Raw genomic sequence first — 13,561 nt, forward strand, 5'->3', positions numbered from 1 at the left:
CTGCCTGGTGAGGGACTCAAGCCTTGCCCTCAGAGCCTCAAGATTTACTAGATGTGCAGGACCTCATGAACTTGGCTTGTGACCTATGCCACATTAGCAGTGCTGGTGAGGCCGACGGCCTGTCGGTCGTGCAGTAGCGATGTTACCACTGCGGTAGTGAGACGCTGAGAAAGGCCAGTGCCAGTGCCATAGTGATGCTAGTGCCATGGTAGCAATGATGGGAGAGGTGATTGGTCGAAGCAATAGCGGTGCTGGGCTAGGCTGCAGTTAGTGCCGTACCGATGCTAACGACGCAGAAAGGATGCTGGCCGAAGCTGGCCAGTGCTGTAGTGATGCTACCGCCATGGTAGCTATGCTGGGCAAGGCCGGCGGTTGATGCAATAGCAATGCTGGGCTAGGCTGCAGCTGTTGGAGACGCAATGCTAACGTAGGGATAGCGAAGTCACTGCCATGGTAGCAATGCTGGAGAGGCCGTCGGTCAAAGCAATAGCGATGCAGGGCTATTGGGCATATGTAGGTGTCCCAATACTTTTGTCCGTTTCTTTTTAGGCTGTATTAGTGATTCAGGCTGGGGGCTTTGGGGCTCAGAGAACTAGCCTACAACACTTTTGCGTTTTAACAACATGCTCCAAATAAGCCAGCAGCCAACGAGGGGAGTGAAGTGTCAGAGAGAGGTTTTGCCAAGCTAATACCCAGCTGCCCCATTACTGACCGTCTGATGGACGTCTCTGCTGTGTTTGGCCTCTGTTCTCACATTTGCATTGGCTCGGTCACTGCACTCCAGTGACACCTATAATTTACTGGCTTCTGAAAATGTACACTGTACTGAGGGCCCAGTTTATTAGGTTGACTTACAAATTCAGCTCAGTGGCCAGTTTATCGGAAACACTTACCATAGACATGCACTTTGTAGGTTTACAGGTATAGGCTGTAGCTCAGTGATGATGCTGGTTATGCTGGTTGAACCGCCTGGTTATTCTGGCCATGCTTGTTGACTGGTGTGGTCTTGCTTTTCATGCTGCTTGACAACCATGGTCATGCTGGTCATACTGGTCATACCGGTCGACCAACTTGGTGAGGCTTGTCATGCTGATGGACTGTCATAGTCGTGCTGGTTATGCTTGTTGACCAGCTGGGTGATGCTGGTTATGCTGGTTGAACGGCCTGGTTATTCTAGCAATGCTGGTCGACTGGCGTGGTCAAGCTGGTCCTGCTGGTCAACTGGCATGGTCATGCTGGTCTAGCTGGTCGACCAGCTTGGTGATGCTGTTAGACTGATGTGGTCTTGCTTTTCATGGTGCTTGACCACCATGGTCATGCTGGTCATACTGGTCATACTGGTCCACCAATTTGAGGTGAGGCTTGTCATGCTGATGGACTGTCGTAGTCATGCTGGCCATGCTTGTAGTCATGCTGATTGACTGGTATGGTCATGCTGGTCTAGCTGGTCAACCAGGTTGGTGATGCTGTTGGACTGATGTGGTCTTGGGAGTCTTGTTGGTCAATCAGCATGGTCAAGCTGGTCATGGCCACATTGGTCATACTGGTCATACTGGTCGACCAACTTGGTGAGGCTTGTCATGCTGGTTTAGCTGGTTGATCAGCTGGGTGATGCTGGTCATGCTGGTTGACCTGGTTGGTAATGCTGTTGGACTGATGTGGTCTTGGGGGCCTTGTTGGTCAATCAACATGGTAACGCTGGTCATGGCCACGTTGGTCATGCTGGTCATACTGGGACGAACCAGCTTGGTGATACTGGTCATGCTGGTGGACTGTCTTATTCATGCTGGTCATGCTGGTTGACTGGCGTGGTGATGCTGGTCATGCTGGTTGACCAGGTTGGTGATGCTGATTATGCTGGTCGACCAGGTTGGTGATGCTGTTCGACTGATGTGGTCTTGGGGATCTTCTTGGTCAATCAACATGGTAATGCTGGTCATGCTGGTAGACTGACAAACTCAAACAAACACATATCCTATACTGGTCAAGAGCTACACTGGTCACCCAGCTTAACCAGTTTAACCAGTCTCTAGTGTAAAACTAAAGAATTCACTGTATTTTGGGGAACGAGAGGAACTGTGCAGAGCTGATTTTCCAGCAAAGCCGTTCCTTTAAAGGAAGGATAATGACAGACAGGTGGAGGGAGAGAGAGATAGTGTGTGGCCCTGTCCTTCAAGCATGAAGAGGGAGACGGGTGGATGAATGGTTTGATGGGAGCTACCTCCAGTCATTATTGGCTGTGGAGGAACAGGTTGACAGTGAGAAGCATAATGTGATGGGGTGATGGAGCGATTTATTTATTTAGTTATTTATTTATTTATTTATTTATTTGCCTGTTTTTTGGATCTCCAGGCTTAGGCTGCCGGTGGGCTATCACGGCCGAGCTTCATCTGTGATAGTGTCAGGAACCCCTATTAGAAGACCTCACGGCCAAATGAGGCCAGACCCAGGTACCACAACTCTCACATACACACATATAGCCTACGCTAACACATGTGGGGCTCTAGGTGGGTTCCAGGTGGGCATGGGCTCTGAGTGGGTTTGTGCATGCATTTTTACTGGGACCCAGTCTGGCTTCCCAAATGGGCCCCATCGTTACAGCCTACCCCAATCTCACATCGGTCCCATCTAGACCCCTAGAACCTAGATGGGGACTAGTTCAACCTCTCCTGGTCCCATCACGGACCCTGGTGGGCATCTATATGTGGGGTTAACATGGAGCCCATTAACACTCTAGCATTGCAGGATTGATAGCACTGTAGGGTCATCCAGGGTCTCCAGTCCTTCTTTGGTACTCTAGTACACAAAGTGCTGCTCTTGTTTGGATATTTTTGGGGTTGTGCACCCACCACCATCAGTGCTGTGGTGGGAATGGTCCACCCTGGGGTCCTGTGGTTAGAAACTAAGCAATGAAGATAAATAGAACCCCTTAGAGCTGTAATGTAAGCAATGTCATAGGCCCTACCACAGAACCCTGTGGGACCCCACAAGATATGCAAAATCAAGCAGTTTCCAAAAAATCCACAATAGTTTCTGCATTAATAACTGATTAATATCCGAGAACTCAAGCAATTGATGCCTAGTCATCATTGGCATGTGCATGTTCGTGATTTCTGAGTATTTCTTCAGCATCCCTGTCTTTTACCACTGAGCAGCACCATGACACAGCATGTTTCAGCACCAGCAGCAGCAGCCATGTCAATAGACCTTAATTACTATAGCCATAGCCTTGCAGCCCTGTGGCCACGGGACGCTGACTCATGGTAAAAAGTCAAAAGGAACTTTGCACGGATGGCTTGCGTTAGGTTGCTCAGAGGACTCCAAGGTTAGTCCTCTTATTATATCCCCAAATATTAGCCTTTGATCGGCCGCGCTCTGCTGTCATCCAGCCCCCGATCGCCGCTGCAGCTTGACACTCCGGGTGATCCGAACAAGCAGCGAGTTACGAAGCTGCATGTTAATATAGCGTGGACCTGGTGCCCTCTGGAGCGTGCTGGAGTCAGTGGACGTCAGGGCGGCTTGTCAAACCCCACTGTATTTGTTTATTTCCCTCTTCTGTTTCTTCCTCTTTGTTTCCCAGCCAAGCCACCTGTGTTTGGGGCTTCGAAGCAGCTGGATATTGAGCTGGAAATGGTGAGGGGGCGGCTTTTATGGCCTTGCTGTGGGCTTTACAGTAGGATGGGGTTTATATTATCCTTCTTTTAACACAGTGTGTCATAATACATATACTTTTCTGAGTATGTGATGGTTATGGTCAGTACTTCTGCACCAGTGGTTCCCAACCCTGGGCCTGGAGAACCTGGAGAACCCACTGCCCAGTGGTTTTACTGGTTTCTTGCTCAAACACACCACCTTCACCTCTAGAAGGGCTTGGTAATCAGCTGATTAAGCAGATCGGGTGTGTTGGGAACAGGATAGCACTAAAATGTACCGGGCTGGGAGGTTTCCAGGACCAAGGTTGGGAACTACTGCTACCTGTGTATAGCAACTGCATAAACTTTAGTTAATCAGTAGCTGATTGGACGTCCATTTATTATGTAATCATATTACAATCGCCTCTCATTCCTTATTAAACTGTTTATTTCTGAAAAACATTAAATGAAAATTAAAAACAGCACCAAACTCATATTTTTATGTAGCCATAGGGCATTATATGTCCACTGTTTTGCTGGTAGAATTAAACACTACACTAAAAACTGTGACGTATTGTGACGTATTGTGATTAGGGATGCACCGATACCACTTTTTCCTTTCCGATAGCAGATTTTAAAGAATCCCGATTTTAAAGAGTACTGATACCGATACCAAGTCTAGCCTAAATACTCAATGCTCGCCTCTAAATCCTGATATTTATAGTGTTCCACTTTTTATAGGTTGGATATTTGTTATATCCGATATAAAAATACCCAAATAAGATCTAATAATCTTGAGAGAGCAGCATTTACTAGTTGAGGATCTGCACATTTGAAAAGTTTCAAAGCTATAAAAATATAGAAATTGTTACAATGCAGAAACACATGCAAGTAGGGAAGCATCATCTTGCTAAGCTTCACTAAACAGCTTTTAACTGGTGTTTAAAATTCACATTTCAGTAAAAAAAAACAAAAAAAACTCAATATTTGGTTTTCAGAACCAAAAAAACACCACATGGAAACAAAAAAGTGCTAAAAGTTCAATTAAATGTATGTTTAATGGTAATAACTATTTATAGCTGACTTTTATTGGTTGTTTAAATGTATGGTTTTCTAACAAAAAATGTTTTATGTAAAAAACAGAAAAAAGTAGGGTGTCTTCATGGTATTGTTGATCTCTATTGCCGACTGATACTGATACTGTGTGTAATTGCCAGTATCAGCATCCATTGTGATGCTATTTGTTTTTGCCATACTACAAAGTACATTACGCTTCTACTGTTTTCTGTACTCAATGTACTCAAGGTGAAGTAAATGAAAATGAACAGCAAGGGGGGTTCATTTTTTTTTAAAATTAATTTCATCCTGAGTACATTTGCAAAATGTCATTTTTCAGAAAACAGCAGAAGTGTAATGTACTTTTATACATCAGTTATTAGTGAATATTGCATAAAACCATACACAGTATTCTGACTTCACACTTGGCTACTCTCCTGTAACCGGAGTCACTGTGCACTGCTGCAGTTATACCACTCATAATGTCTGTGTGTGTGTGTGTGTTTTGTAGGCATTCTTTGTGGGTGCTGGGAACAAGCTGGGTGAGCCAATCACCATAGAGAAAGCCCATGAGCACATTTTCGGCATGGTCCTGATGAACGACTGGAGCGGTGAGTGTTTTTCTCTATTCCATCAGGAGCTCCACAGCTGAAAGCAGCATTACTGATGTTTTCAGTGTTGTACTGTATAGGATATTTTTGCTGCTGGAAACAAAAGCTTGTATCTCCAAAATAATAACTTTACAGTAGAAGTAAAAAACAACAACTACTAAACTACTAAAGAGAATGTATAAAATAATGTAAAAAAAAAAGAAATTCAAGTAATTTGTGAAACAATTCTATTGGTGCATTTACCATGAAATTCTGATAAAATGTAAAAGACTGTGTTTAAACTATGTTAAAAATGGAAAAATAGGAAAAATAGACATACATGTTTATTGTACATGCAATTGTACATTTAGCAAATCATAAATATAGTTACATTGTTCAATCATGTAAATCAAGTAGATCATATATTTTAATCTAGTAAATCAAATTGTAAATAATATGTATAAATTTAGTAAATGTTAAGTCTAGTAACTTGAATGAAGTACATCCAATAAATCCTACATTCAGTAATTCATAAATCTGGCAAATCTAATACATCTTAAATCTTAAATCTAGTAACTCTTAAATCTAGTAAATCCAATAAATCCTAAATTTAATCATTCTTAAAATTAGTGAATGTAATAAATCTTACAGTTGGTAACTCTCAAATGTAGTGAATCCAATAAATCTTAAATCTAGTAACTTTTAAATCTAGTAAATCCAATAAATCTTAAATCAAGTAAATCGTAAATCTAATAAATCTTACAGTTAGTAACTCTCAAATTTAGTAAATCCAATAAATCTTACATTCAACACCTCTTAAATCTACTTAATCCAAGTTTTGAATCTAGTCATTCGTAAACCAAGTAATTGTAATAAATCATAACTTGTAGTAAGTTACCTTTTGCACTGTAATGAAAACATCATTAGACTATATGACTTAAAACAAGTAAAACATATAGAAATATACTTTATAATAATGTAATATTAATACTAATGAATGGGCGGAGCTAAACTGATGTAGGCTGAATAGGTGGATATACTGTATGTCTATGCATGTTATTAAAAAGTTATTACGTATCAATAAAGTAGCACTTCGGAAATCTAGGTCTTCCCGACCCTTTGCTAGGCAGTCTCTTTGATTTTAAAAGTGGTTTTCAGCGTTACCCAAACTTTTGACTGTAGACATTTTGGATGTCCACCTGTTCTGAGGGATCAGCGTGGGCTTTGTGCTGCCTTTAGAATACCCAGGCAGGCATACTCCAATAGCTGGAGGTGGGCAGCTGAAGCCGCCTCCTGTTGGCTCTGAAATATGGAGCGTTTCACTCAGTGCCGCTATAAAACCTCACAGAGGCCCTGACGGCCGAACTGGACGATGTGGCTGTGATTAACTGCCGTTTCCCGGTCATGCCAAAATGGCCTTTCAGAAAAAAACCTCAATTCCTTTTATTATTCCGTCAACAACACGCCCGTCCACAACTGCCCCCCCCACCCACATTCCACATCACGCTGTGGCCTGAGATCGCTGCTCTATGAGCACTGGAGGAGGCTTTGGAAATGAGAAAGTCTGAAAGTGTGTGTGTGTGTGTATGTGTGTGTGTGTGTGTGTGTCCAGCCCTCACAAAGCTGAACAGTCCTGTTCGTCTGGCTCCTGTTTGGAGCAGGTTATCGAATCAGACTGAATTCTAACATCTAGAAGCTTCTACAAGTGTTCTCTCCTTCAGATGAGGGAGAGTGGATGGATTTTTGAATACAGCCGTGGGCACTGTAAGCCCTTCAGATACAAAACTCTGCACTGCACAGCTCAAATACATCAGGTTAGGATAACTGAAGATGAATATTGCATTATTTTAAAGAGTTTTCTATCTAAAGAAGTGAATCTGGCCCCTCGGGGCCCCCAGAATAAATGTACAAAGCATGTCTGATGAAGATCTTCCCCATGTCTAATAATCATCTGCTGTATTTCACCAGTACTGCTCTCCTCTCTATGTGGTAACCCTCGATAAGTGGGTCAGGTTTGTCAGCATACCCCTGACCAATCAGAAGGCTAGGCATCTCTTAAAGTCTGACCAACCTGGAGAGCTAAAGCTAAAGCTAAATCCCCATCACCTCTCTCTCTCTCTGCCTCTCTCTCTCTTTTTTGCCTTTGTTCCTCTCACTCTTGGCAATGTGAGAGTTTGGCGGCTTTGAGGAGGTGTCTATGGGACTATGGGGGGCCTCTTTACACCCTAGATGGTGGTCTTTTACACGTCTCTGATGCTGTACAGTAATATTAAGTCTGATTGATTAAAACTGGCCCTCATCTTTCTCCATCTCTCTTCCTAGCAAGGGATATCCAGGCGTGGGAGTATGTGCCCTTAGGCCCGTTTTTAGGGAAGAACTTCGGGACCACCATCTCGCCCTGGGTCGTAACCATGGAGGCTCTGATGCCCTTCGTGGAGCCGAATGCAGTGCAGGTAAACTTCTAATGCGTTCGTTTATTTCACATGAACAGCCCCGATATCACGGATGTCATGTTTCCGTCTTTATTCCGACTTCCAGAATGTAAATTGAACGTAATTCATGAGCGTACTATTTGTGTAATTGAGTACGTACTTATATAATTACGGTTCAATAACGTAATTTTTAAGGGTTTAAACGGATCACGCGATTTCTTTTAAATAACCATTTATATTGGATCAAAATTTGATGATGAATGGACCAATAGAAATGCTCCAAAATGAGCTGGGGGCTTTTTTTACATTGACTTGTTGACCATTGAATGTGAAGAAGGTTTTTCCTTCTCCTGTAAAGTTGACATTTTGGAGATGGCTTGATCCGTTTAAACCCTTAGAACTCACGTTATTGTTGCCACTGAAATGTAATTACACTAGTACTTACTTAATTACACAGTTAGAAAGCTCTTTACCTCTGATTTACGTGCTGTTTAATCAGGGTAGAGTGCTTTTTATTAAAGCAAGACCAAACATCAATAACACTTCATCAGATTTTAATATTAATAACAAAATAATAAACAGTGTGGATTGAATTAAAATACTTCATAACCTCCAGCTTAAACAATCAAGTACCTTTTAGGAACCATTTCTAAGAGTGTAGAACTGTACTCCAAACCAAAAACCATTTAAAAAACATATTTATTAATGTGGAGAACTGTATACTCAAACTAAGAACCATGTAGGAACCATTTCTAAGAGTGTAGAACTGTGAAAAGAACTGTATATCCAAACCAAGAACCATTTAGAAACCTTTTTCTTTGGCGTGTAGAACTCTATAATCAAACCAAGAACCATTTAGGAACAATTTTTAAGAGTGTAGAACTGTGAACCCAAACCAAGAACCAATGAAGAACCTTTTTAAGAGTGTAGAACTGTATTCCCAAATCAGAAACCATTTAGGAACCATTTCTAAGAGTGTAGAACTGTATACCAAAACCAACAACCAATGAAGAACCTTTTTAAGAGTGTAGAACTGTATTCCCAAATCAGAAACCATTTAAAAACCTTATTTATTAATGTGTAGAACTGTATATCCAAACCAAGAACCATTTAGGAACCTTATTTTTTAGCTTGTAGAACTCTATAATCAAACCAAGAACCATTTAGGAACCATTTCTAAGAGTTTAAAACTGTATATCCAAACCAAGAACCAGTGAAGAACCATTTAAAAGTGTAGAACTGTGAATAGAACTGTATATCACAACCAAGAACCATTTAGAAACCTTATTTTTTAGCATGTAGAAGTCTATAATCACACCAAGAGCCATTTAGAAGCCATTTATAAGAGTGTAGAACTGTATACCCAAACCGAGAACCAATGAAGAACCTTTTTACAAGTGTAGAACTTTATACCTGAACCAGAACCATTTAAGAAGCCTTTCTGAGAGAGAGTGTAGAAGTGCCAGAAACCGCTGAAGAACCACGTCCCTCCGCAGTGCAGCTCCTCGTGGTTAAAACTGATCATCATATCTGGGGTTAAAGGGAGAAGCTGGGCTCAGTGAAGGCCCCAGTGGAGGAGATGCTTCAGAGTGACAGAGGGAGCAGAGCAGACTGCAGACTTTGCATATGAGGGGCAATGAGACGTGCTGAAGTCTGTTCTCCTGAGTTATTACCAACCGCTCTCTCCATCCAGACCCAGCAGAGCGAGGGAGTCTTCTCCTACTGCTCGCTCTTAATGTTCATTTGAGCCGAGGGAGGTTTTAGTCACTGTGAGACTATAGACTCATACTGTAAAGCTAGGGTAATAACCACTCCCTGGCCACTTTATCAGAAACAGCAACCTTGTGCTTCCACTCTCTGGCCACTTTATTAGAAACACCAACCTTGTGCTTCCACTCACTGGCCACTTTATTAGAAACACCAATATTGTGCTTTCACTCACTGGCCACTTTATTAGAAACCCCTACCTTGTGCTTTCACTCACTGGCCACTTTATTAGAAACCCCTACCTTGTGCTTCCACTCACTGGCCACTTTATTAGAAACACCTACCTTGTGCTTCCACTCACTGGCCACTTTATTAGAAACCCCTACCTTGTGCTTCCACTCCCTGGCCACTTTATTAGAAACCCCTACCTTGTGCTTCCACTCACTGGCCACTTTATTAGAAACACCCACCTTGTGCTTCCACTCACTGGCCACTTTATTAGACACCCCTACCTTGTGCTTCCACTCACTGGCCACTTTATTAGACACCCCTACCTTGTGCTTCCACTCACTGGCCACTTTATTAGAAACCCCTACCTTGTGCTTCCACTCCCTGGCCACTTTATTAGAAACCCCTACCTTGTGCTTCCACTCACTGGCCACTTTATTAGAAACCCCTACCTTGTGCTTCCACTCACTGGCCACTTTATTAGAAACATCTACCTTGTGCTTCCACTCACTGGCCACTTCCGCTCACTGGCCACTTTATCAGAAACCCCTTATTCACAGTGACCTCTGACCGTTCGCTCTTTGCTGTTTTAGGACCCAGAGCCCCTCCCGTACCTTTGCCACCAAGACCCCTACACCTTCAACATCAACCTCTTTGTCACAGTCAAAGGTAGGCAGTGTTTCAGGGGCTACATGACTGTAATCCAACAATGCCTGTATCCCATCAAAACCAGTGATGCCTGCGTAGATGTAGGCCGTTTAATGGTCCATGTGTCACCCTCCGTCAGGTGAAGGGATGCGTGAGGCAGCCACCATCTGCAAGTCCAACTTCAAGGTAGGAGGCTACGTTTGCATGGAGTAGCAAAAAATGACTGTTTACTTGGCTGTGCCGCAGCCATGCCCGATGCCGGGGTGGTGATGGGCTGAGCAGCAGTCATATCTGTATGTGCCTGTGAGCATGTAGTAGGCATAGACAGTGACCGATGCCTTGTGTCTCCTCAGTATATGTACTGGACCATGAAGCAGCAGCTGGCCCATCACACAGTGAACGGCTGCAACGTCCGACCGGGAGACCTACTGGCATCCGGCACCATCAGCGGACCGGTAAATGTGCTTGACTCTATGGCAGTGGGTCTCAAACAGCTCTCGGGACCACCAGATGATGCTTGTTTGTACAGTCAGCACTCACTCACTCATATCTGAAAATGATGACCACCCACCTGATAATGGGAATGGCCAACCTTGGCTCGCCGGCATTCCCCGTGGGGCTCCACTGTTATGCCACAGGGGTGCACTCAATGTGTACACCTTCACTATGACAGTTCTAGAGATGCAACCACCCTTGGGCCGGTACTCTATTATCATGTCCTTTATTTAGACATCAGTCAAAATCACATCCGTTGCCCTTGACGACGGTTATGCACTCTGCTACAACTGACTGGTGTGCTCGCTTATTTATACATGCAGCAAACCCTGTCTAAACCTAGCATCTGTGACGTCCCGGGCCGAGCTCATTCCGAACCAGGGGTGGTCATAATGATCTGGTAAGACTGGGTGGGTGCTCCCCTGTAAGTGAAGAGTTTCAGTGGTTCATTAAAAATGTGGTATTTTTTAAAGGAGAAGTGCTGGATCTGTTTCGCTGAGAATAGAGAGACACTAATATTAATGTAGTCGTTCTGAACCGTTCCCATTGGTCCAGACAGCATCACATGTTTGTAATATACTTTACTATCAAATATTATTTTAATATATAATTAATCATTACATTTTTTTAATTGAGATTTTTATGTGCCAATGTTGATGATATGCACTATATAGTAAAGACTGTGTGTGTGTGTGTGTGTGTGTGTGTGTGTGTGTGTGTGTGTGTAGGATCCTGGGAGTTTTGGCTCCATGTTGGAGCTCTCATGGAGAGGCTCGAAGATGATTGATCTGGGCGGAGGAGAGAGCAGGACTTTCCTCAAAGACGGGGACGAGGTCACCCTTACAGGTGGGTTTGCAGGGGGTGTGGGAGTCTCATAGTGTGTGTGTGTGTGTGTTATAGTGTGTGGTGATTGATGGGGGGATAAAGATGTATTGATGCAAACTTCTGTCTCTCTCCCTCCATCTTCTCTCTCTCTCTCTCTCTAGGTTATTGTGAAGGCCAGGGTTACCGTGTTGGTTTCGGTCAGTGCCAGGGGAAGATCATTCCTGCCCTGCAGTGATGTTACACCCCCCCCCCACTCTCTCTCTCTGTACCCCCCCCATACATCAGAACCAGGTGCCCCCCCCCTTATCAGTCATGTTCAAATATTCGTGGCCTTTAAAAGCCTCTCGTAACGGAGGCCATTCCCTGAGGGCCGGACTGAAGGCCGCCACTGTCTCGATACTGTGTGTGTGTGTGTGTGTGTGTGAGTGTGTGTGTGTGTTACCTATGGCAGTATTATGTTAATGTGTGTTCAGTACCCAACAAACATCCCAATAAAGGTCACTGATTTCTGTTACTCTCCTGGATTTGGCTCGTCTTCATGATGCAATCAGATCCTCACAGCAATGCTTCCCCAAAATCTAGTAGAAAGTCTTCATCCCTGGACAGTAGAGACGTGGGTAGCAGGGATCTCTCTCTAGCCACAGCGGCATGTCTGCGTTGTCCAGTATCCTGCAGTTTCCTTAATTTTCCATATTTAACCCCCCCACTAAGGTCCACTTATGATGATTATGTGGTTTTCTGCATTAAAAAGAGCCATAATTGCAATTTCTTCTATTTCCTTTGTTTATTCCGAAGAATTAAACTGGCTGTTCTTGTAACTGTGCCTGAGACATACATTACACACGAAATGGACAAAAGTATTTGGACATGGGGTGGGCTCACATCGTTGGAACCCATCCAGGTCTTATCACTGACCCTGCTGGGCATCCATATTTGGGACCAACATGCAAAACTTGCATGGGCATGTTCTCTGGGACATTCAGTATGAAAGAACGGGAGGTTCCGAAGAGCTCACTGAACTCCAGCGTGGTTCTGTATGTAATAGGAGACACCGCTGCACCAAGAACTACAACAACACCAAGTCAGCTGGTGAAATTTAGACCTTCACTCCTAGATCTTCCTCCATCAGCTGTGAGTGGTGTTATTATTGAAGAGTGGAAGAGTTTAGGAGGAACAGCTCACAGAGAGCAGCTCAGTGTCCACCGAGTGTCTGTCAGACCACGTAAAGTTACAGAGCGGGGTCAGGGCCGAGTGCTGAGCTCAGAGCAGAGTGCAGAAAAGCCTCCAACTGACTCAGTAACCGCAGCAGAGCTCCAGACCTGCTGCTGCTGGTAGAGCTTAGATATACAGCCTATGGGTTTAGAATGGATGTCTCTTAAACAAGAGAACGAGTGTGTGTGTGTGGGTGGGTGTATGTGTGTGTAAAAAGCTGCATCATTAGATCGATTAGCCTGTCTCCACTCTAAACTCACCTGCTGTGTTTGAATGGCCCATAACAATCCAGGGCATCGCCGCTCTAAGGCCACGTTTAGACCAGCAATTACACAAACACCAGCTAACAAACGGCTTCCTCTGCTCTCAGCTGCCATCAATGTAACACAGGGTTTGCTCTTGTTGCCCGGAGGCCCCTTTAATCCGTCAATTTTCCCTGAAATGTAAAAATGAGGCCCTGAAAGAGTGCCTCTAACCACTTCAGGCTGAAGAAAGGAAGGCTGGAGGTCATAGAGAAGCAGTTTGTCCACAGTCCTGTACATTAATACAGTGCATATTAGGGACCTAGCTAGCCAGCAGGTCCCTAATGCACGCCTAAGGTCACCTTCCCTGTGGTTTCCCCAAAAGAGTCCACCAAATTTTGCCACCTCAGAACCTGGGGAGCAATTGGGCCATTGGGCAACTGGGCAATAACCTTTCTAACCTGGTCACCTCAAAGGTCACCTCAGTTTTGAAT

General features: G+C 44.0%; 1 protein-coding gene across 1 annotated transcript in view; it reads left to right on the forward strand.

Moving 5' to 3' along the window:
• Positions 1–12,366, forward strand: part of fah (fumarylacetoacetate hydrolase (fumarylacetoacetase)) — a 17,418-nt gene extending 5,052 nt beyond the window's left edge. The window contains exons 6-14 of the mRNA XM_072660476.1: positions 2,353–2,450; positions 3,581–3,633; positions 5,200–5,299; positions 7,601–7,731; positions 10,239–10,314; positions 10,433–10,479; positions 10,647–10,748; positions 11,517–11,634; positions 11,775–12,366. Of these exons, the coding sequence (XP_072516577.1) occupies positions 2,353–2,450; positions 3,581–3,633; positions 5,200–5,299; positions 7,601–7,731; positions 10,239–10,314; positions 10,433–10,479; positions 10,647–10,748; positions 11,517–11,634; positions 11,775–11,848 (799 nt within the window). The 3' untranslated portion in view covers positions 11,849–12,366. The remainder of the gene's footprint in view (positions 1–2,352; positions 2,451–3,580; positions 3,634–5,199; positions 5,300–7,600; positions 7,732–10,238; positions 10,315–10,432; positions 10,480–10,646; positions 10,749–11,516; positions 11,635–11,774) is intronic.
• The last annotated feature ends 1,195 nt before the right edge of the window (positions 12,367–13,561 follow it).

Source organism: Salminus brasiliensis, chromosome 17, assembly GCF_030463535.1.
Source record: "Salminus brasiliensis chromosome 17, fSalBra1.hap2, whole genome shotgun sequence".
Taxonomy (NCBI): domain Eukaryota; kingdom Metazoa; phylum Chordata; class Actinopteri; order Characiformes; family Bryconidae; genus Salminus; species Salminus brasiliensis.